Source organism: Caloenas nicobarica, chromosome 10 (genome assembly GCF_036013445.1).
Source record: "Caloenas nicobarica isolate bCalNic1 chromosome 10, bCalNic1.hap1, whole genome shotgun sequence".
Classification (NCBI taxonomy): Eukaryota; Metazoa; Chordata; class Aves; order Columbiformes; family Columbidae; genus Caloenas; species Caloenas nicobarica.
This window is the reverse complement of record NC_088254.1, coordinates 23,288,095-23,310,519: the sequence shown is the minus strand read 5'-3', so window position 1 is coordinate 23,310,519 and position 22,425 is coordinate 23,288,095. Positions and strand designations below refer to the sequence as shown.

The 22,425-nt window shown below is 47.3% G+C and overlaps 1 protein-coding gene across 3 annotated transcripts; it reads left to right on the top strand.

Moving 5' to 3' along the window:
• The first annotated feature begins 332 nt into the window (after positions 1 to 332).
• On the top strand, positions 333 to 21,734 carry GOLM2 (golgi membrane protein 2). Of its 3 annotated transcripts, XR_010606748.1 has the most exons (11): positions 333 to 1,015; positions 6,735 to 6,789; positions 7,759 to 7,861; positions 8,922 to 9,012; positions 9,911 to 10,055; positions 10,704 to 10,784; positions 11,145 to 11,243; positions 12,633 to 12,806; positions 16,929 to 17,096; positions 20,101 to 20,652; positions 21,363 to 21,734. XR_010606748.1 is itself a non-coding variant. In XM_065641795.1 (10 exons), exons 1-10 carry the CDS (start codon positions 689 to 691, stop codon positions 20,172 to 20,174), a joined length of 1,317 nt encoding a protein of 438 aa, XP_065497867.1. In that variant the 5' UTR covers positions 333 to 688; the 3' UTR covers positions 20,175 to 21,734. The 3 variants fall into 3 exon arrangements, 2 of the variants coding, with proteins under 2 accessions (XP_065497867.1, XP_065497868.1); XM_065641795.1 differs by having other exon boundaries at positions 20,101 to 21,734; XM_065641796.1 differs by lacking the exon at positions 16,929 to 17,096 and having other exon boundaries at positions 20,101 to 21,734.
• The last annotated feature ends 691 nt before the right edge of the window (positions 21,735 to 22,425 follow it).

The window sequence follows — 22,425 nt, the reverse complement described above, 5'->3', positions numbered from 1 at the left end:
CATGCTGTTTCCTCAAGAAACCCCTTTCAGAGGAAGCACTGAGGGATCTACTCCGCTTCCTTCCCCACAACCCCAACCGCCCGTTATTTCGCCCCAGTCCGCCCCTTTGGGGTCCCGGTGCTGCCGGGCGCGGGGGGTGGTGCGCGTGTCCCCGGGGGCGCAAACCCGCCGTCCCTCAGCACAACCGCCACAGCCGCCCGTCCCGCCACCGCCGCCCCGTTTCCCGGCACAAGATGGCGCCTCCGCGCCCCGTGGCTGCAGTCTCACGAGGGTGCCACGAGCTTGCCTCGCGAGAGGCGGGAGCCGGAAGGGGCGGGCCGCGAGCCGGAAGGGGTGGGGCGGGCGGGCCGCTGCCGGCCGGCGCGGTGGGCGGCGGTATCGCGGCGCTGCGGCCTGCCCGTGTCCCTGTCCCTCCCCGCGGGGCGGGAGCGGCGCTGGGCCGGCCACGGCAGCGCGCACAGCCCGGCCCCCCTGGGCCCGCTCCCCTGGGCCGCACCGGGCAGCCCGCTCTCCTCTCGGCTCCTCTCCCTCGCGGCCCCGCCGCCGGGGATGCGCCCGGCCCCCCGGGGCAGCGCCTCCGCCCGCCCTCCGGCGCCCTGAGCAGCCTCCCTGCCCGGCCCTGCTCCTCTCTTCTCCGGCGCGGGCGGAGGCGGCGAGCGGGTGAAGCCCCCGCCCGGCGGCCTCCCCCATGGTGGGTTTCGGGGCCAACCGCAGGGGCGGCCGGCTGCCGTCGCTCGTGTTCGTGGCGCTGCTGGCGGTGATCGGCGTCCTCGCCTTCAACTGCTGGAGCGCCTCGTCCCGCCAGGCCCTGCTGCGGGAGGAGCTGGCGGAGCTGCAGAGCCAGGCCAAGCGCACCGAGGTGGCCCGGGGCCGCCTGGAGAAGCGCAACTCGGACCTGCTGGGCAAGGTGGACTCGCACAAGAAGCAGCTGGAGCAGAAGGAGGCGGATTACAGCCAGCTGAGCAGCCAGCTGCAGGCCCGGGACGGGCAGGTGAAGCGCTGCGAGGACAGCAAGGTAACGCGGGGGGGCAGCGGGACACCGCGGGCCCTGCCCGGGGACACCGCGGGCCCTGCCCGCCCATGTCGGCGGCCTGGCTGCGGCCGGGGGAAAATGAGCCCCCGAAGGCGCCTCTTTGGCCGCTGTTGGGACGTTTGCAGGACGATCCGGCTGGAGCTAGGTTGTTGTTGGGCTCGGTGGTCTTAAGAGTCTTTTTCAAGCAAAATGATTCTATGATCGCATCCCTGGAAAGAGCTGAAAATGTCTGGCAAGGGCAGTGTGTGTGCTGGCAATGAAAACTCTTGAGAGCTCGCTGTTTTCCACACTGCTGTTTTTTTTAATGACCTTTCCTCCTATGCTGATATTATTTGATCTTTTGTGATCGGTCGAAAAGCCTTAAAAGGTGGCCTTAAAACTACAGTTTGCTTCGCCTCGATGAAAATTAAGAAGTCTAATGTTCAGGTGTAGCACCCTGAGCTTGTCTCTCAAAATACCTTGCACGTCTGGGTCTGGTTCTTTTGTGGCCAGCATATACTTGAAAAAAAATTCTTGTTGCTGACGTGTTATTTTCATTAGCTCCAAAGAGAGCAGCTAATGCAAAATTCAGCTTGTCCTTTTATGTGGACGTGGCCTGGGGATTTCTTTTGTTGCGGAAGGGAAAATGAGTGAATGCATCAACTTTCACTGTTCCGCTTTCATAATCGGCACAGCAGCTCTCGCAGAGTCAAGCGGACAGTTCTTTTACTCGGCTGTGTGCGGTAGCGTGTGCTCTATTTGCATGCAGTTCATAATTCTGCTAATTGAACACTGTTTATCACAGTAGCGTTTATGGAAATATCACACTCGGGCTTGTTACTGGCTGGGTTTGTTTGGCTCTTTCGTACCCCACATTCGATGAGCAGTACAAGAAAATGGTTTTAATTATCACAGAAAACCTGAATACATACATCTCATTACAAAATTGGAGACTCCTTCAAATTGATTTAGTTTGTATTAAAGTTATGTTTTCTTTCCCACCGAACCATTAAAATTTAGCTATTTGTGTGTTCAGCAAGCCTGTTTTTTTTATTTCTTAATTTTTTGTGAGATTGGCACAAAAAAGCCTGATTAGATATGTGATGGTGGATACTGGTGTTCTCCATTGGAAATGAATGCAACTAACACCATTGTGATTAAAACTATTGTGATACTACAAAATCTAGTTTAATTTATAAATAAGTATTCTATACCAAAATAGTTAAGTCTGATAAGTAAGAGGAGCTGAACTCAAATTAAAGCAGTTAAGCTTTAATTAAAGATGCTTCCCCTTGTAGAAGACAGAAAACTAATAGTTTTCTAAACCGTTGGGGTTTTTGGTTCGAGTTTTTGTGCTGTGATGTTTGTTTGTTTGTTTTTAATTGATCTCTTACATGCACATAGACGACAAATAGGTTTAGCCTGGGTAGTAGCTTGAAAACTCCGGAGGTGGTCAGTCATGGACCAGAGCTGGAACTGCCTTTCTCCGGCTGCTGAAGACACTGAATAACCCAGTTCCTGGCTGGGCAGGTGAAAGGGCAGTTCCGCCGGAGGCTGATGGTGTGTTGGAACTGCCCCAGGCTGCAGGGTGTTGTATTTTTGGGAAATCCAATGTTTTGCTGTAGGACGCCAGGAGAGAAAATGCAAGTGTGAGTCAGGGTGTGCAGCAAAGGTCCCTGGCAGGCAGAGCCCGGGTTGGTGCAGACACCGCCTGCCGAGCACCCTGGAGGGCTCTGTAGACTTGGCTGCGCTTGGAACGCGCTCGGACTTGGGAACCTCACCAGCAGAGCACGGGGAAAGCAAGATGTGACGAGTAAACCTCACTAATTAATTTTATTAATTGTATGCATACTGCAGCATGTGCCCCATATCTTTGTTCTTTGTTCCAGAAGGTGCCATTTAAGGTCATGTGAGCTACTTGCTCTTGAATATTGTTTCTTTTTCACTTGTGCTGAAAATGTTCCATGTGCCTGAGTAGGCAAGAATAGCAGTGTGTTTTATCGATAACCAGTCACAGTCCCTCTCTCTTTTCCTCCCATGTGAGCTACTGTCATGTTCTAAGTGGAAACAATCCTATTTTTTTTTAAACCCTTTAAGTGACTGTACTTTAGAAAGTAGAGAATAAAGATCTGTTACCAAAAAAAAAAAAAATGAGTAGCAGGCATAAAGTATCTGACCAAAAAAGGGCTTGAATGACAGTGTCAATTCTGCTCGATGCTCCTTTGGCTTCCCAAGAGATTCTTTGCCCTGTGGTCCCGAAGATGAAATGTGCATTTCCCAGGGCTGAGGCAACTCTAATTTCCATGGGCGGGTTCCTTGGAGCTCAGCAGTATCTGTACTCCAGCCCAGACCTTGGGCTCTCTCCTCCCTTGCTGTAACAAGCTGCTCACGCTACGCCAGACTATTGTTTGCTCCTAAGAGCAAATGCAGGAGCATGTCCTATTGTCTTGTGCTTAAAAAAAGCAGGAAAAAAAATGGCATGTGTTCTTGGAAATTCTCCTATCACCCTGTGCTCACCTTGCTGAGCTCGTGCTCTGCTGGCCCTTAGACAAACCAGAGGAATTCTCCTGCTCTGCAGCTCCTGGGGAGGCGAACGGGAGGGGGTTTGGGGAGGGCATCCATGCAGACTGAGCGTTAGTTCCCTGGGTATTTCATGCTTTTTGCAGCATACCTTGAGAATACTTTTTTTTCCCCCTCTCATAACTGTGCACATCCCTTTGCAATAAGCTCAACAAACCAGTAGAACGGCAGGAATGTGTGGTGCAGAGCTTCCAGGTGGCAGCGTGCCCGTGGCGGGGCTGGAGCCGCGACGTGCTGGTGCAGCCCTGGGCCGGGCTGTGTCCTGCACAGCGCGGCTGGCACGAGGTGTGCGGGACAGCCTTGCCCTCGGCTGCTGCCTGGAAACAGTGCTTCACAGGGTGAAACCATTCAGTAAAACATCCTTGGGAGTGGCTGGTTGTGTTCTTTGTTGCCAAAACTCATCGGTAGCTCCGCAGTTTGCAAAGTTGTAGCTTTACAGCAGTGATGTTGAGTGCATCTTCCATCTGACTGCATGTTCCTGATGGTCACAATGTCACCTGCAACACTGTGCTAGTTGCTTGATGACAGCACTGTCTGTTCTGAAAAAGGCAGTGGACAGAGAAAGGTCGTGGATTTGTGGCATATAGACCCTTGTGCAAATGGACTTGCAGCAGCTTTCCTGCCGGAGCAGCGCGTTGGGAGTGTCCCAGCTCCGGAGCTGTGCAGAGGAGCGGGGGCCCAGCTCGTGCTGCTTCCACAGGTGATCCGGAGACGGGTCTGGCCAGACAGAGAAATGGCTCGCAGGGAAATACGGGTGCATGTGTACAGTTTACCACTGATGTCATCAGGACCAGTGTTCTTTCCTGCCGTACACAGAAATAAGCTCTCTAATGTTTTTCCTTACCTTGCCTTTCATTATAGGACAGCTGTTACGAATTTAGACAGTGCTGGAAGGTTGCCTTGCACGTACATAGCTCCAGCGTGCACGGGATTTTTCATGTTTTTTGGTTTTGGTTTGTTTTTTTTTTTCCCTGTGCAGAGCTCATTAAGCTACAGAGAATTTCTTTTATACACCCCAACTGCTTTGGAAAGGGTCTGAGAAGCCACTGAGAAATAGGAAGAGTACAAGTAGGTCTAGACTTGAAGCGGACGTGGCTCAGAAAGAACTGGACTTGCGCCATGGTTTGTGGAATGTCGTCTTTATCGTCTGTAGGTGGAACAGATCCCATGAATCATAAAAATGCTTCTTCCCTTTCCATCCTTCAGATGAGGGACATTTGCTGTCAGCTGGGCTGGTTTGGATATAAATTCTGTCACTTTTCTCTGCAACTCAAAATAACCAAAATGCAAGATTGTGTGATAAAACTGATGCTGTCTTCACATCAAACTCCTGTTAACAGACAGGCAGCCCAGCCGGCCCAGCCCAGCGCCAGTCGGATGTTTTGCAGGATGAGCAGGAGCGGCGGTGGGAAGGGTTGTGGGTTTTGCTAGATGGAGGTTTGAAAACAGAACCCGCTGCTTCCCAGGATCTCCTTGGTTTGCAGATTTAGCAGGTTCTGGGGAAAGAACTGCATTGGAGTGGAAGATGGGAAAAAATTGGTTGTTATTGCCAGTGGCTTTGCAAAATAGAGGAAGAGACTTTTGTTGATATTTTTGTACCTGTTCCCGTGTCCTGGTGTCTGCTGGAACAGAAAGGCTCGGCGGTTCCTGTTGTGTTGTGCTTCTGTGTGAGGTCCCCAGCACAGGGCTCATTTTGAAATAAATCCAGCAAGCCCAGCACGGGCGCTTTACCTGGTTATTCTTTGTGCATCCTGTGCCTGGGGGCAGAGCACACCTGTAGCTGCTGCTCAGCAGCCTGGCTGTAACACACCGAGATGTGTCCCGCTGGGTATCCGGATTTGGTGTTGTGTTTCAGAGCAATCCAGTCAGGGTTCTCAGGCTACCGCAAGATTGCGTCATCTGCCATTCATTCTGTTTTGGGGGAAAAGCCTTGCGAAGTGGCCGGCGTTCTGGCACGGCCCGTGTGTCGGGCAGGGATCCCGCGCTCCAGCGATGCCCGACCTGCCGGGGCTGTTTCCCGAGGAGCCGGCGCTGCGGCGGTGCTGCTGGCTGCCGCCTTCTGCAGAAAATCACCATTTTGGCAGTTCCTGGACGGCCGCAGTTCCTACAGCTATAAATGCCTCAACCCCCACGGGACAGGCTGCGTCAGGCAGCCCAGAGCCTGCGTGCCTCTGCTAAACCCCACAAACATTATGTGAAATGTTGTGAAGAAATGAATAATGTGGTAACGGGGAAGGTGGAGGAAGCCTGAAAGCGAGGGCAGACACCTTTTGGATTGTTTTGGCAGGAAGTGCAGGGAAGCGGCTGGGACTCTGAGCTCCAGGATCCGTCTGGCTTTGCCATAGTGTGCATGTGTCCCCTGTGCCACACGTGTCACTTGGCTGTTCCCAGGGGTCGCCGCAGCGGGCCAGCCCTCTGCCCGCGCCCCTTCTAGAGACGCTGCTCCACCCACGGGGAACCACAAAACAGTCATCACAGCCTTAGCGCTGCCTGATGGCACTTGTGGGGCGTTTCACCCTTTCTCAGTATGTTCCACGTGTGCGGCTTTCTCTTCACTTCTGCTGTTTTTTGTCTTTGCATATGTCTTAATGTAAGAACAAGACCAAACATCTTAATGACTTTGTGTACATGCATTTCTTATGTATTGTAACTGCTATTTTTTCCTTACTAAAAATTCTAAATTAGAAGCTGTTGTGGAAGTTTACTGGTATCAGATTCTCTCAAAAATAAAATGTGTGCTATGAATATTAGGTAGCATCACATTAAAAAAATTACTTTAAATATGCTTTAGGTAAAAATTGTTTTTGCTAATGATGCTGTGTATTTTTATATGCCTATGCTTTGACGTTGGAAATTGTGTCTCCTCCTGCAGCGTCAGATGCAGTGTGTTTATTTTAGTCCTGACAGAATCTACTTTTTTGATAGAAACATGTTCTGGAAATAAATTTAAGTCCTTGTTAGCAAAGCCTAAATATAGCATTTAGGTTGGTGATATCGCTTACACTTAACTAAATATACACGACTTGGATTTACAAGGACTTTGTATATGTCATTCTGATAACCCTTTACGTGCCCTGGATTTACAATGAAAACAAACGCACCTGATATTGTCTGTATTTCTATAAGTATTTCTTCCTTTCAGATGAAGCTGCAGAACAACATCTCCTATCAAATGGCAGACATACATCGTTTGAAGGGTAAGGAATTTGTGGTCAGACTGTGAAGCTGTGTATTTTTTAACTGCCTAGGTACTGCACAATACATTTTACTGAAAGATGGAGTGATGCTGGACCATCACCTCACGTGACATCTCATTGCATTTGTTTATTACCCCACCTGGCTGACTGTAGCGTTGGCTCGGAGACTTTGCAGGAGCGTGTGTCCTGGCACTGATCCTTCCCAAACACTAATGACATCGTTTTCCTGACCAAATGCACAGCTCAGTGTACTTTCGATCAGCAGCGTTGTAATACTTACACTGGGCTAGAGAAGGTCCAGAGAACATCTTTGAAGGCTGATCTATACAGACGCAATTCCGACACCCGTGGTCTCCCTGTGCCTGGAACAGGTGCCGCGACGTCGTGGCTGTGCCACGGGCAGAGCCAGGGCGTTGCTGCCGGAGCTGGGCGCTCGCAGCTGCAAACGGGGAAACCTCACCATTCTTTGCAGCCTGAGGAGCAGGGAGAGGAACTTCTAGAGCAATTACTCGTGGAGACAGGAAATATGTGTTGGTTTTATGGGTAGCGTGGAGGTACCTTCCTTTGTTCATTTATTGCACAAAAAGAACATTTGGCCATCTTGCCTAAAGTAACATATTAGTGCTTTTGTGTTGCTCAGAATAACAGAGTCTTTCAGGAAATTAAGGGGATTTCCAACAGATAGGTGACATAGTATTGTGTAAGTCTTCTGAATGGAAAGATAAAGAAAAACTTAGGGGCTTTGGCACAGTATCAGAAGAATTATTCTATAATTCATGGTGACATCTGGCATACACATGTAAAGTGGCATTTTTTTGAAGTTAAAGAATGCCTAACATATATCTAGAAGAAATAACATAAAACTTGGGCAAATTTTAAACTTATATAGCAATAGTGAAAGTTGTATCCACCATGGGGCATTTTTTCTTATATTTCTATATTCATGTTAATTTTTGCTTTTCGGTCTAGAACAACTAGCAGAATTACGTCAGGAGTTCATTCGCCAGGAAGATCAGCTGCACGAGTTCAAAAAGAACAATACTCACCTTGCACGGAGACTGGAATACGATAGGTATGTCTCCAAGAGTGTTAGCAACTGGAGCTTTGTGTGCAATGGAGGTCTGTATTTATTAAAAAGTGCCAATTAATCCTATTTCTGCTTATCCTCAAACTGGAGTGTACTCACTTGATGTAACTTTGACTCAGCTAGTTGTTTGATTTTAAAGTTCTGTCTTTTGTGGTGTTCTCCTCCCCCCATAGTGAGCTATGACCTAAGAAAAGTCTGATTTACTGCAACTGTTCAGCATTGGACGATGTTAAGTCACTGCATTTTTTTATAACATGAAGATCTTGGTTAACAAATACTTGGGAGAGTTTAGTTGACACAGTTCTGTAAGCTGCCAGGGTTGTTAAAAGCTATATTTCTAAAAGCATAATTTTATTTTATTCAGCTGAAGTTGAAGGCATTGCGCAGATGGAAATTTTAAGTTGACCTCAGCCTTTTAAGTGTTTGGGGGAGGAGGAGGGAGAACAGCTGCCCCTGGAGCTTTGAGGAATGAGGGAGGTTTACATTCAGGAAAATGTCAGAAACTTTCACAGGCTGTATGTGCTGTGAACACGCTGTACGTGCTGTGTTGAGTGTTTGTGGGACGCAGGAGTTTGGGGCTGGTGTGCGTGGCTCGTTGGGGAAGCCGGGACACGTGGCTGTGCCGTTCAGCCCCGGTGGCTGGTTTGGTGGCAGGAACTGGTAGCGGTAGCTGTGCGGGTTCTGTGTTGACAGCCATGGGAGACACGTTGCTTTCCTAGTGGATTTAATATGTGCTGCTGACAGATTAACTGCAAAGCTTGACTTTTCGGTTGCTTTCCAGTTTTTGGAGGAAATATGTTCAAGGCCATTCTGTTTATTTTATTGTTTTTCTGCTCTGTCCATAGTTTTTCCAGTTCTGCTTTCTTTCTGTATTCAGTCCATTTCCACTCCACACACATTCCAGGACAAGGCTTTTTGGACAGACTATTCTAGTTATATCTCAGGTTTGGCTTTTTGTGCCACTTCATATTTTTTTCCCCTATTTTATTTGTAGGAGAGCAGATACAATGAATGAAATATAACTAATAATGTGTTTCTTACCAAGTCTGCAGTGTGGGCAGCAGATCAAGGAAATGAGACTGCAACATGAAGAAAACATGAAGAGATTAATGGACCAGGTTGCACGGGAACAAAAGGTAACATGCAGCTCAGTTGTTTGTTAAATTAGAAGAGCCCGAGGTCCACTGTTTGACTCAGCATTTCAGATATATGGACATTTCTCCTGTGACTTTTCATTAAATATTTTCCTGAGCAGCCCTCGGGGTTATTAGTGTAAGAAGAGCTGCCTGTTTTGCTCAGTCAATGAACTGACCCCTGAAGATCTGCCTTAGTTCTTGGCTGTGCTACAGCCTTCCTACATGATGACATTGCTAGGGATTTCAGATTCTTCTCTGAAAAATGGATATTATGTTGTAGCTCTCCAGGGTAGGATGTATAGTCTGTTCTTACGGCCGTATACAGATTATTGCAAGGGGAACATGATCTCTGTGGGGGCCTTGAGGTGCTAACGTGATGCAAATAACAATGGGTTTTGAATAGTGTCAAGGGTGTAATTACATGGCGCGAGCTGCCAGTAGAATATGGGCCTCTTTCCTACAAACAGATGAAATAACCTGCTTTTCTTAAAGTTTCATTTCCTTACTTGGTTTACACACATCTCAAATAATAAGGCAGACTTGAAGTAGATTTCAGTTGGATCTTTCTTAAAACCTAGAATTGTTTCCAAGTCTCTGCCCTGACCCTCAAGGCCTTACCCTGTTTGTGTGATACTTAAGAGCTACAAGTGCCAATATAAATGTCACACAGCCATGCTGTTTTTTACATTTTCTGTTTGGTTCCGTGTCCATACTCTCACCTCCTGCCCTCAGGATTCAGGTTTGCATGTAGAGGACTTCTGCTGCTGTTTGCTTTGGTGATCATCTAATCCGTAAATGTAATTTTACTTACACAAGGTCATCTTGAATTTGAGGGCTTTTGTTTTGTGATTTTCAGGGATGTGCTTAATATTGGTTCCTTATGTATTTGTTCTAACAGGCCACACAAAAAAGTCAGTCCAGTAAGGATACTGAAGTAGGTCCCAATAGTGATGACCAGGCAATATCTAAGACTGTTCCAGAGGCAGAAGATAGAAACGCAGCAAAGAATGAGCAGCCTTCAGATCACGTTGTAAATGGCAAAGGTATTTCCTTTTTTTGTCATTTCTGACAGGTAATGGGCCTATTATGTTGTATCCTGTGCTATCTTACAGAATTGTGCATTTCTGTGATGTAGAACAATGAATTATTTGGCTCAGGTAACTCGATTAGCTGCATATGATTGTGTGAAGTTAGTTTACAGGTATCCAGAGACCGGCCTCTCCTTTATGCAGGTCGTTCCTTGCACAGTTTTGCATGCCCGTTGTTGGTTCGTTTGGCATCTCCTTGCTCCCTCTACTGCGGCTGTTTGCTGCCTGGAGGCCGCTCCGAAGGGCAGATGGGTTCCCAGATGGGTTCCCTTTGTTTCTACGGCTCGTGCTGCTGACCCAGCACCTCTTGGTTCAGTTGTGTCTGTTCTGCCGGGCTCCTGCTGGTCCGGCTCTGCTGCCAGCAGCAGCACAGCTGCTCCCATCCTCTTCTGAAGAGCGCACTGGCGCGGGAGCGCCGCTCCAAAGGTGGCTTCAGCCGCTGCGATGGTACAATAGGAGGAGTGTGGTAGTTGTGTTATTGATATGGGACATGTTCTGTGAATAAAGGACTTTTCTTCTGGTCATAGAGCCTTCCACAAGAGGGAAATTCACTGTTCAAATGGAAAGGTTAATAAGGCAGAATATCCTATTCTTGTCTTACAGAGAAACTCAAAGCAGGAGGAGATGCAGGCATGCCTGAAATAGAAGATAATGACCCTGCTAAAGCTGAAGATACTCCCACTGGTGAGGAGAAATATTCTAATACTTTCACATTTGGGTTCATGGTAGCGTATACGTTCTGTTTGAATACCATGTGTTTCATAGCAAATGCGAAGTTTTAAAATCTGCTTATGGTAATAAAATGAAAGTGGGGTGTAAAACCTGGTAAATTTTACTGTGCTTTAGAGATTTGAATTCTCAAAACGGAATGCTTCTGCTAATTCCCTTCCCCCTGCCCCAAATCTTGTATTTTACATTTTCATCTATGGTTCAAAAACAAGAAAAAAAAACAATAACAAAAGTTTACAGGCTTGTTAGAGGAAAACCTGGTACATAGTGTCTGTTTGTTTCTTTTAATGCTTTTGTTCACGTATTTTGTTTTAGCTTTAAAGAAGCCACATATTTCAGCTCCTAAAAGTGAAGGTCACCAACCTGTTATAAATCTGCCAACAGAACAGCCCCATGCTCCAAATCTGGCACCAGGTAAAACTCTTATAAGCTGGTAACAAGTCAACATTTTGTAGGAAATGCACCATTTAATATCTGCTGCCATCTCATGAATGTCAGATGTACACGGCCCCTGCCCCTTTTTTCGCATTTGATATGATTACAAAAAGAAAAACAAGCGATTTCTGCTGGGTACAATGTTGAGTGAATCCTTAGTCTGGCTTCCCAAGGCACTGGGGTTGCTGCTTCTACGATCTTGTTTTATTCCCCCCCCACCCAATAATTTCTGAGCATTTTGACCAACTTCAGCCAAATTTGAGAGTTAGAAGTCTCAAAGGTTAAGGGCTTCAAGATTTCTCCACTGGGCAGAGGAGAGTATTTGAAGTGAGGACTCTTCCTTAGGGTGCTAATTAGGGCTGCAGCGCATCATCGGGAGTTGATTGTTGATCTCTCGGTAGCCAGACTCAGATGAAACTATCGCTTGCTCAGTGTTTCTGTGAACAGCTCACGTGAGGGTGATGTGGAGGAGGTTTAGGACCTGAGGGAACTAAAAGTCCTGCAGCGAAAGGGTTTAGAAGAATTGCAGTTAGAAAGGACACAAATCCATAGAAAATATACTTAAATGCAATGCTCGTGGATCAAGTCACTTTGCTTTAGTGTCCAAGAGAACGTCAGGTTATATCTGTGCTGCAAGTGGCACGTTCAAATACTGTCCTGCTAACAACCATTAAGTATAACATTCGTAATATAGTTGTGACATGACCAAACAGCTTTTTCTTGTTATGCCCATTACTGGTTCTTTGGCAAAAAGGCAACAGAAGTATTTCTTAATTTCTTTCCCTTTGCAGTGGATGTGTGAGAAGATTACAGTACCTAAATGAGTGGGCTCGAAGTCTGGATACACATTTAAAGCTAATTGTTTCCTAATGTCAAATCTTTTAAGTAGTTTGTTTCTTTTTATTGTTGTGAGACAGTCCTTCATTTTGACTTTAATAAAAGAGGAAACATGAAAGACAGGAGGTGAACCGCTCACGTTGTTGAACTTAGAGTTTATCAACAGAAGGTTGATGTGAATTTCAGGGGGACCAGGGTTTTCTCTATTCCGTGGTTATGTAGTCCCGGGATTCTGCTTATTATTTTTAGCATAACTTCTGTGACCTGTTGCAACCTTCTCAGATCTCAGCTCTTGAGACAATGTTTGGTAGATTTGAAAAGCCGAATCAGCAGGAGGATAAAGAAAAAATAATATATAAATGTGTTATTGTTCTGGGCTTCATCAAGCACTTAAATACAATCAGAAAATCAGCTGAGAAGGTAACAGCTTGGGATTGGTTGCATAGTAAAATGTGATGAATTATCTTTTGCAGTAACATTATAGCTTTCTTTTGGAACCACGTAAAAGCCAAATGCTTCCTTATTCTGTAGGTTTGCACAGTGAGAGTGACGGAAACGCTGATCTTGTGAAGCAGATACCTCCAAACTCTCTCCAGCACTTAAATTTTGAAGAAAATATGGAAAATCAGAAAGAACAAAAAATTGAGACGGACCATATAAAAATCCCAAAGAGCAGAGTTAGTGACTTGCAGAAGATGAAGCAAAGTAAGTTGGCCAGTATCACATACTTCAATCTATTAAGAAAATCACTTTATTTTCTATCTGTAATAGTGCCTGTCTGGCAAACAGGAACCATGGCAGCGGGTGGCCTTCTGGAAAGAAATGTCATATGTTCCTGGCTGAAAGACAGGCCTTCATCTGACATCTTGCCTACATATATTCAGTCACTTTAAAAAAAAATGCTTATAGGAATTTTGGGATGATTTTGGAAATTACTACACATTTAAATAGATTAAGTGAAGACTCTTGATACATGCGTGATACCGAGTTACTTATACTCACACTGTATTATATGACTTAAATACAACGTTATTATAAATTCAACTTTACATTTCTTTGTACTCACTGCTAAGTAGCTTTCACTTGGGCTTTGGTTTCCTTGATTAAAATCTGTCTGTACTCCAAGATGACAAGTGATTAGGTCAGAACAGCCACCTTCAGGTCACGAAAACTGGGAGGAACAAAGGATTCTAGAGCCTCCTGAGACACCTGTGTGTGTTCTGTGGGCTGGATGAAGTGCGGTACAGAAATAGCAACTTTGTTGAAATAGAATCATTAATCGCTTTTAGTGAAAGGAAGTAATCCTGAAAGCTAGGGTCACTCTTGAGAACACGAAACTCTGAATTAATTGTTGTGATAAACGCAGGAATGTGGCTTTGTCATAGGTAAATTAATGGAGGCCTGGTCAGGAAGTTGTTGTTTGGTGGGTGCACAGCTTTAAGAAAAGAATATTCCAGGCATGGGTGTCACTAAGAGTTGTATTTGTAAAGCTGCTGTGAGGTTTACAAAGGTGCAGCTTTTGGTACTGTTTGTATTTGAGTGCTGGATGATAAAGAACGGAAGAGATGTGGTTTCAGCAATGTACAAGTTTGTACGTATAAAAGTAGTGCACGATCAAGAATGGAGAATAAGTGACAGGTAGCAAGTCAGCAGTTCAGTTAAAAACTCTGCGGTCAGCAGTGGGTGTTAGTCACTAACAAACATTTCAGTGAGGTTTTTCTTCTGGGATGTGCTAACAGCAATGTCAGGTACGATAACGGGATGGAGTAACGAGCTCTGGTTCACCTGGTGCTCCTGGGGCCTCCTTGGGCTTTAAATGTCAGAGAATGATGGTGGGAAGCTGGAAGGAATTCAAGGGGAAAAAAACCGATAGGCTTTAGTATGAGGTGGGGAAAAAGCCCTAAAAAGACAGGGGTTGAAGAGGCAGGGAACAGACATCAATTTACTGTTGTTTTCTAGGAACGGATCTTTAGGGAAGCCTCAGTTATTTTAATATCACTCATGGATCTTTCCACTGAAGCAGGATGGGTGTATTCACAACTGGCAGAAACTTGCACGAGCTTTGCTGCCACACTCTATTCTGAGATTTGCAAGTGTTTAGTTTATCAAAGGAGCTTCGTGAAGCCCCTGTGCTGGTCGGGCCGAGTGACCGCAGGGCTGCAGAGCTCAGGGGGTCAGTGGGGCCGGGGGGACACGCTGGGGACAGGGGCAGCGACTGACGTGTCTCCATCGCAGGCTGGGAACGGGAACTCAGTGTGCATCATCACCAATTAGTCTGTCCCTTTTCTCTTTGCTCCTTCACATTTGTAATAATTTTTGATGAGGGAGAGACTTGATCGCGTATGGCAATAGCTAACCCAGGTCTGTAGATTTGTTTCGTGTCGATCAGTGGCTGTTCTGCCAGGTCTGCGGGTGATGAATCCATCCCCGCTCTGCCACACGACTGTCACCGTATGGTTCTGTGCCAGGGCTTTGGTTGCCGAGCTTCAGGCCTCGGTATGAGCCAGCGTTGGTCAGGGCATCTGTCGCAGCTGTCCTATCTCAGAATCAGAGAACTTCTTCCCAAAAGATACTTTCCTTTTTTATTTTGCTAGTGTAGATTTAAAGAGCAACTTTGGTACCAGGTCCAGAGGTGGGCACATTGTAGTCGTTCCGTTTCAGCAGAAGCAGAACCTACAAGTGCTGGTGGCAGCAGCATCACTGTTTGTTCTCTTCCCTGGCACAAAGCCGGAGCAGCAAAACCTGCAGCCTGCGCTGCAGGAGCTGTGAGCAGGTCCTTGGTGGTGAGCGTGTGGCTGCTGCTCTGAGCGTGTTTATGAGGCCCAGTAATACCCCTAATGTCTATTCAGAATTCATTTCAGCAAATGTCACCTGCAGATTTTAGCATCAGCGACATCCCGTGCTGTCACTGGCCTCTCGTGCTTACGGCAGCGTGTTCCCCTGTGCCTCCCAGTCCGCGGGATGACGGTGGTACGGACACTCGTTCGCAGTGATTGGGAGATCTGTGCCACCAGCGAGGTGTCCGACCTTGTCTGTGTGTTTCAGAAGGCAATTGGTGTGTTGCTGGGTCTGGCTACCAGTGATTCCTGGTCTTTCTCTGAAGACCTGGTATCCCAGGAGTGTTCTGTGTGTCCCGTGTTTGGGTTTTGCTGTTCTCGGGTTGTGCAAGGAGCCGCCTGCTGCCTCGGGCTCTCGTGGCCCTGCATGGTGGGCACTGGGGCTGCTCTCCAGCCCCCAGCAGCTGCTGGGAGCTCCGTGCTCGGGCTCTCCCGGCCCTCCCTCGCTGTGCAGTAGCTCGAGCTGAAATACGAACACGTGGAGCAGGAGGGAGCACCTGCAGTGGGGGACGGGGCCCGAAGCTGCACTGGAGCGCCAGCTCGCCGGGGGTCACAGCGCTGCCTGGTGCTGCTCCTTCGGTTCGTTACGGATTGCTTTGTCACAGTGTCTCTGGCATATCTACAGGCTTGGATTTTCTCTAAGTTAAGTGCATTCAGTTGTCTTTCCATAGCTTGTTTTATATTTAACATGTGCAAATCATACAGTTCTGTCTGTTTTTTATATATGATGCAGTGTCCAAAAATACAAACAGTGATAGCAAGGATGACTCAATTAGAAATGAATAGAGAATGAAAGATACATTAAACTTCTGATTTCTAAACAGATTATAGGTGGTGCTTGCTTATTGTATGAACGTAATGGAAAGTTGTTTCTGTACATTCGAGCTGCGCTAGATGTGATTCTTCTGCTCTTCTTCCCCACCCAGATGAGCCCTATGTGATTGCTTCTGTCCTGATTTCTGTAAACTGCCACATATGACAGTTTTCATTGTTTTAAGAAATAATTTCATTTTTACACCTGTCCATTGTAACCCCAACCTCCTTTTTAATCCTAATGTTGAAATCACATTCTTCAGTTTTACTTTTCTGTTGAATTGCTCCCACCGCAAATCACGTCTGCTTCAGTAGGCTTCTGCCTCAGTCCATTTCCAGCCCGTAAGGACTGTTATTGCACTTTAATCCTATTTTTTTCATGTATTCATAATCCCTTCAGGCTGGTATCCTCTGCAGACTCCTTGTTGCGTTCTTTAGGCAATGGGCAAGCGGAATGAACTGCTTGGGACTTGCACAGATCTCCCTGTACCCCGTGGAACATCTGCTCTGAGCGGCCACAGCACCGCTCACCTCCACGGGCTCGTGTCACAGCTCTGGCTAATCCTCCTTGTTCTTGTGTGTTGTTTCACTATCTGCCACTATTCTTAATTCTTTGCTGGGAGACAAAAATACTGGGTTCACAATGTTTTGAAAATAAAGCTTAGTAGGAAACCAGAGTGCAAAGCCAAATGAATGAGGTAGTTAAAGAAATCAGCTCAGAGATGCGAGGCGGGTCTCTGCTGGACTGTGACCCGTGACGGGACGGTGCACGCTCTGCAGACATCTCCGTGTCCCAGCTCAGCAATATGTGGCTCTGTTGTGTGGGGAGAAAAGCCAGTCCTCCTCAGAGATGAGTCTAGATACAGAACCTTCCACTATGTGGTCTTCAGCATTTTAAGAAAATGAATTAGTGTTTGTAGGTACTCGAAGATGGAGCTTGTTGTTTGGACGCTTCCTCAGAGCAAAGCTCAGAACCATCAGGTATCACAAGGTGCAAACAGCGAAGGGCCGAGCACGTCCTTTCTGCAGGGGCTGATCCAGAACCGCCTGGTTCTCTCCCCCTTCTCCAGCTGAAACCCCGACAGCGCCCGACTCTTCCCCTGCCGCCTGCTTGCGATTCGAGTCTCCCTGTTTCTTTCCTCTCTGCTTCTGACTTAATCCTTTGCCTACTTCACAGGCCGATTCTTTGATGAGAATGAGTCCCCTGTTGATCCGCAGCAGGGTTCTAAACTGGCAGATTATAATGGGGATGATGGGAACGTGGGTGAGTACGAGGCAGACAAGCAGGCTGAGCTGGCTTACAATGAGGAAGAGGATGGTGATGGTGGAGAAGAAGACGTCCAAGGTGAGCTTGGGCCTTGTCTCCATCCCATTGTAATACAATCCATGCTGAGTTTACTTGTTGAATTTGTGTAAAGCCTCACTATTTTTTAGCTGATCAAAATTTTCTAAGATAAAATAACGTTTTCTGACTACTGCTTCTGTCTCCCCTGCTTTGAGCTGCAACGCAGGGAGGGCTCCGGCCGCAATTCCAAGTGTAATTTCCATGCCATGTACACAGATTCAACAGTCTCCTGCTTTTCCTCGCTAACCAAACCGCCCAACTCCTCTGTCTGGTGGTAGCACGACCCGCACCTGCATGTTCACCATGTTCTGCATGCGCTTCGTGCGTCGCTTGCTCGCTGGGCTGCCCCACGGCTGCCGTCGCCACCGGGGTCGGGGTCCTGGGCTGTGTGGGGCAGGGCTTGCATGGCACTAGGTCACAACAGTTACCTAAACATACACGGTATTTCCAGTTAAAGAAAGTGCAAAATAAAGAGCAGAAGGGGAAGAAACAAAACTGCAGTTCTACAGGCACCCTGATTTTGATCCTCATAATGCAAGGGTTTAGCTGGTAGTTTAACTGGTATCCAAGCATAATTAATGGGAAAAGCTGATAAAAAAAGCACCTGATTTTTGTGGGTATGTATCTAACTCTGCAGTATAAGCATTTTTTTGGCTGGGCCAGTAGTTTGAAACTCCTGACCAAGCAAAAGGGAAGTGTGGACCGGAACCCTGGGCAGTTAATTAACTTGGTGATAAAAATGACAACTTGCTGCTCCAGAAGATGTGGCCTGTTCTGCTGCTTTTGCTCCAAACTGCAGGAGCAGATTTCAGTGACGCTGGATTGCCCAGCCCTGTGGGTGGGTCATTAGCGGGTTGTAATTTGTTGGTACAAACGAAGGGACAGACGTACGGACAGCCATGTCTGTGGAGCGGGAGGCCGGCTCCTACCAGCGGGGATGTGGTCAGAACAGGCAAACCCGGCACGCTGTGCGTGCGGGCGCAGCGGGGACGAGGTAACAGCAAGTGGTGGAAAATTGTTGAAAACTGTAGCGATGGTGCTTGTGCAACTTGCTGTGCGAGGGGTGCTGGAAAAACTCAAAGCTCTGACTAAAGTGGCCTCATAAAAGCGCTTCCCTGCGGCCCTGCTGGCCTGAGCTGGACGGGCTGAAAACCCGCGGGACTGACGGACACGAGGGACGGAACGAGGGTGGCGCAAGTGACAGAATCTTGGGAGAACAGATCGGGCAGGGCTTCTCACCACCTCAGGCTTTGTTTTCCAAGCCCTGGGTTATATTATTTCCTAATAACTATTTGATATAAATCGTACAGCATTGGCAAGTGGTACTTCCAGAGGGAGCATTTTAGAAAAAGTGTCTGCTTTACTTTTACACTAATTTGTTTACAGGGTAGGAGAGGATAGAATTGTGGGGGTTATAATTGTTTAGGGAGGAAAAAAACCCTGAATTTCTGTTTAAAAAAACTATTAGAAAAACATCACATGGTTTTTGCATCAGGTTAGAATAAAGCATGTGGCATGTGCAAACAAAGCAATTTAATTAAACATGGTTTTTTTGTTGCCATGAGAAATGTGTGGGCCTTAGACTGAAATGATCAGAGGCAAATAGCTTTGGGAGGCGGGCTGCTGTGGGTGTTGGTGCCCAGTCTGGTGCTCCTGCTCGCCTTCCTTCACCTGCTGGAGCCGCCGGGTGATGTGGGAAAGCTGTTGGCTTCTACCCCAGGAAAGAGGTGTTTGCGGTGGGTTATAGAAATCGAGGCATGTCCACACGCTGCGCCGGTGGGTTTGTACCAAACCAAGGTGTGTGGCACGCTGGCGGGCACCAGCCTCTCGGGAGCCACTGACCGTCCGTAAACCTCAACTGTGCTTCCCTGCGAACAAGCATCTTTCTGGAATATAAAGGAACACAGCTCTGAAACGCAGCAAAAGCTTATGAACTGAAACGGATGGAAGTTTTAGGGCTTTTTCACTTATTGAGGGAAAGCGGCTGGGGACCCACACAGGAGAGGTCTGAATTAGGGCAGGTAGCATGCACAATATTACCATTTTAGAACATCACTCGAAAAAAATACTGAATGTGCATTTTTTGGATGATGTGCTACAGTAAATGCTTATACTGAAGATGCACAAGGTGTTTTTTTTTTTAATTTTACAATTTTTCATGAGGATTAAAAACCAAAGTCCAAGGAGTCAACAAGTAGGACAGAGTAGAGCAGTGCGGAGAGATGGTCCCTCTGGGTTTGAACGACGTGCTGAAGTGTCTTTGTGCTTCAGTCCGGGCCAGAGCTGGGAGCAGGTTGTGAGGGAACCCCCCGCATCGCCCGCCCCGCTCCCAGGGCTGTGAGGGAACCCCCCACATCGCCCGCCCCGCTCCCAGAGCTGTGAGGGAACCCCCACATCGCCTGCCCCGCTCCCAGGGCTGTCAGACCGGTGGGCTGAGCACTGACCCAGAGCCTGGCTTGTTTCAGTCATTGAGAGGAGGTTTGGAAAGGTCGAGAGCTGCCTTTGATGTTTGTACAAGTCTCTCTTGAGAATCCTGTGGCTGAAGGACGTGCCAGGTCTGTGGAAGGGGTCGCTGCTCACCTCTGGTTCTCTGCTGTCCCGGGAGGTGCTCGTGCTTGGGAAAACCTCAGTGTGTTAACTCTGGAGATGGTTAAAAATGGCAGCGGAACTTCCAGGGTAGTTGACCTTGTAGCGGGGCTTCAGTGGAAACCTTTAAAGGTTCTCAAATTACAGGAGTAAGTTTAATGGGTTCTCTGATCTCTTAAGTCAATAAATCTCTGCAACACGGTTGCAGTAAAGCCGAAGATACTAAATAGAGTGAAGTCCCAGTTCTTCCGAGGGCCAACTCCCCAGCGCCGCGGCCCAGGCGCCTTTGCCGTGTTCCCCCATCACCCCGTCCAGCGTGGACGGGGATGTTTGCGCAGGCAGCACATCCTGGGAAAGCATCTTTAGATATTTTTTCAGCAGTATCACATCAGATTTGATCTGAGTATTTTAATTGCAGATGACGAAGAACGCGATCTCCAGAACGACCTGGCGGATTACGGCAAGCCGCGCTTTGGGGAGGGAGTTCTCTGAGCCGGGACCCCCGGGAACGTGGCCAGAGAGATCTCACCAAGGAACCCGAAGTGCTGCGGCACCGAACCATTGTTACTGCAGCGTTTCTGACTTGAGAGGAAGCCGATAACTAAAAGTGATGAGTCCAGTCAAAGTCAGCCAAGTACCAGAAGGAAACAGTTCTGTACATATGTACATAGTTGTACTATTGCAGATTGTATTAAAGCTACATTTTTGTTGTTACATTGAGCCAATTACTTAGACTGTACCTTATCCGTATTAATCTTTACATGTAAAACCGATATTATAAATACGGGCTGAATTGTTTCTGCAATTAGAACACTTTGTAAACTGGAGAACTTGTACAGTTTGTATCTCTCATAACAAAGGCTGTGGAGCCGATGTACAGCCAAAGGACTCCTTTTCTACAGGAAAACCTGGACCAGCACAAACCCTCACACCAGCTCTGCTCCGGAGCGCTGTGGGTTTGTGTTTGCAGGTGAGCTATCAGTCGAGAATGAAACAAGGTTTAAATAATTGCTCCTTCCTTCATGTGACTGAGGAAAGACTTGGACAGTCCCGGGAACCAAGTACCACTTCTTGTATCCAGTGACCGAATCTCATCGCTAGAGCTGGAAATGGGTGGTGTTAGGATTTTAATAATTTGATATGTCCTGAAAAAGTTGTGTAACTAATAGCTTATTTGAAAAGGTAATATAAGTACTTGAGCACAGCGCGTAAGGAATGTCTGTGTGCCGGGAGGGCGGGTGTGCTGGTGAGGAAGGAGCAGCCGGAGCCGCTGCCCTCGGCCGCGGTCGCCGCCTCCAGCGCATCGTCCTCCGCGCTCACCGGCTTCTACGTTTAACTCTCAGTACAGATCTCTGAACATCTGCCACGTTCCACGTTCTGATTTTCTGTAGCGGAAGGTTTGTAAGTTAGCTACTTTTTGTATTCTGTGTTTAAGCACTTTCTGGATTTTATGGAAATGATTCTGTTGATCTGCGGTAGTGGAAATTAAGATTATTAACCCAGCCTGCTTCTCTAAAAGGGCTACTGTGAAAAGGAATAATAGGGCCTAGGACATGGGTGATTGTACTTTCTCTCTGTACTCAGGTTCCAATGTGAAGTAACAGTTAAGGTTTACTCAATGCCAATTTAGTGAACCTTTTAAAGAAATTTCAATGATTTTTTTTTTTTTTTTTGCTACAGGGATCTTCTGTCAATCTTAAATATACAAGAAATAAAAAATTCAGATTCTGGCAATGCATCTCAAGGGTTTTCTCTTTGTTTGAGGCTTGAGCTCTTCATTCCATACTTGGGGGAGGCAGGCGGGGGACCAGCCCTTTGCACGGCGCGATGTGCTTCCCATTGAAAATGAACCGCTGGACCGTCCTAATGCCCCGAGAGAAGGATCAGTTGTACCAGGAGTCTCAGAATAGCAGTCTGCAGTAAATACTGTAATTAAGCACTACAATTTTTTGTTTGTCTTAAAATGTAATTTCACCCTGAATTAGGTGTTAACTTGATTCTTCTAATGAAAGCAACATTTATGGGTTCTAATAAATTAAGTTGTTTGAAGTATGTGAGGCTTCTGGCTTTTTATTTTGACTTCTTAAAATTGGATTAATTTAGGGCTCCACAGAAGGGACTTGGACACAGCAGCAACAGTTCTGGGGTAAGGAGGTCAGTGCTGGGTGAGATGGGCAGAGCCGCCCAGATGGGCGGCTGGTCCCAGCCCGCGCTCCCTCCTTGTGCTTTGCTGGGCTGGTCCTTCAGAAGCTGATATGGGTTTACGGCTTATTTCAAAATCTGCCAAGGAAGGGGGAAATATGAGTTACAGAGGGGAGACATGAGCATCTGTCAAGCCATCTCTTGCCTCTGTGTTTTGGGCAAGTACTTGGCTGAAGTATGGCCTGTATTGACCCATGGTTTGATGTTGGTGGGTAGCCTTTTAAGGAATCTAATTTAGGTCACTAAGCACTTTACCCTTCATTATTTAGTGATCCAATATTTAGAGAATTTTATTTCTAAGGGGAATTGTTCTGTCAAACAAATTCCGCTCTGCTCTGTGTTCCGGGGCAGTGCCGATGGTTCAGCGCCACGTTCCTTGCTGCTGCGTTTGCTGGTGGCTCCGCTGCAGCTCCCGCTGCCCCCCAGCACTGCAGCCCAACCACCTTCTCGTGCCGCCGTCTGCGTCCCGTTCCTGCTGCGGCTCTGCCTCCCGCCTCCTCCTCTTCCTCCTCCTTGCACCGGCCGTCTGTCTGGGCTGTGT

Bases quoted from the DNA above. Each gene is read 5' to 3' on its own strand.
- GOLM2 (XM_065641795.1), top strand. From the start codon at position 689: ATGGTGGGTTTCGGGGCCAACCGCAGGGGCGGCCGGCTGCCGTCGCTC. The intron at 6,790-7,758 runs GTAAGGAATTTG...TTTTCGGTCTAG, and splicing joins AGACATACATCGTTTGAAGG to AACAACTAGCAGAATTACGT. The intron at 7,862-8,921 runs GTATGTCTCCAA...TTTCTTACCAAG, and splicing joins CGGAGACTGGAATACGATAG to TCTGCAGTGTGGGCAGCAGA.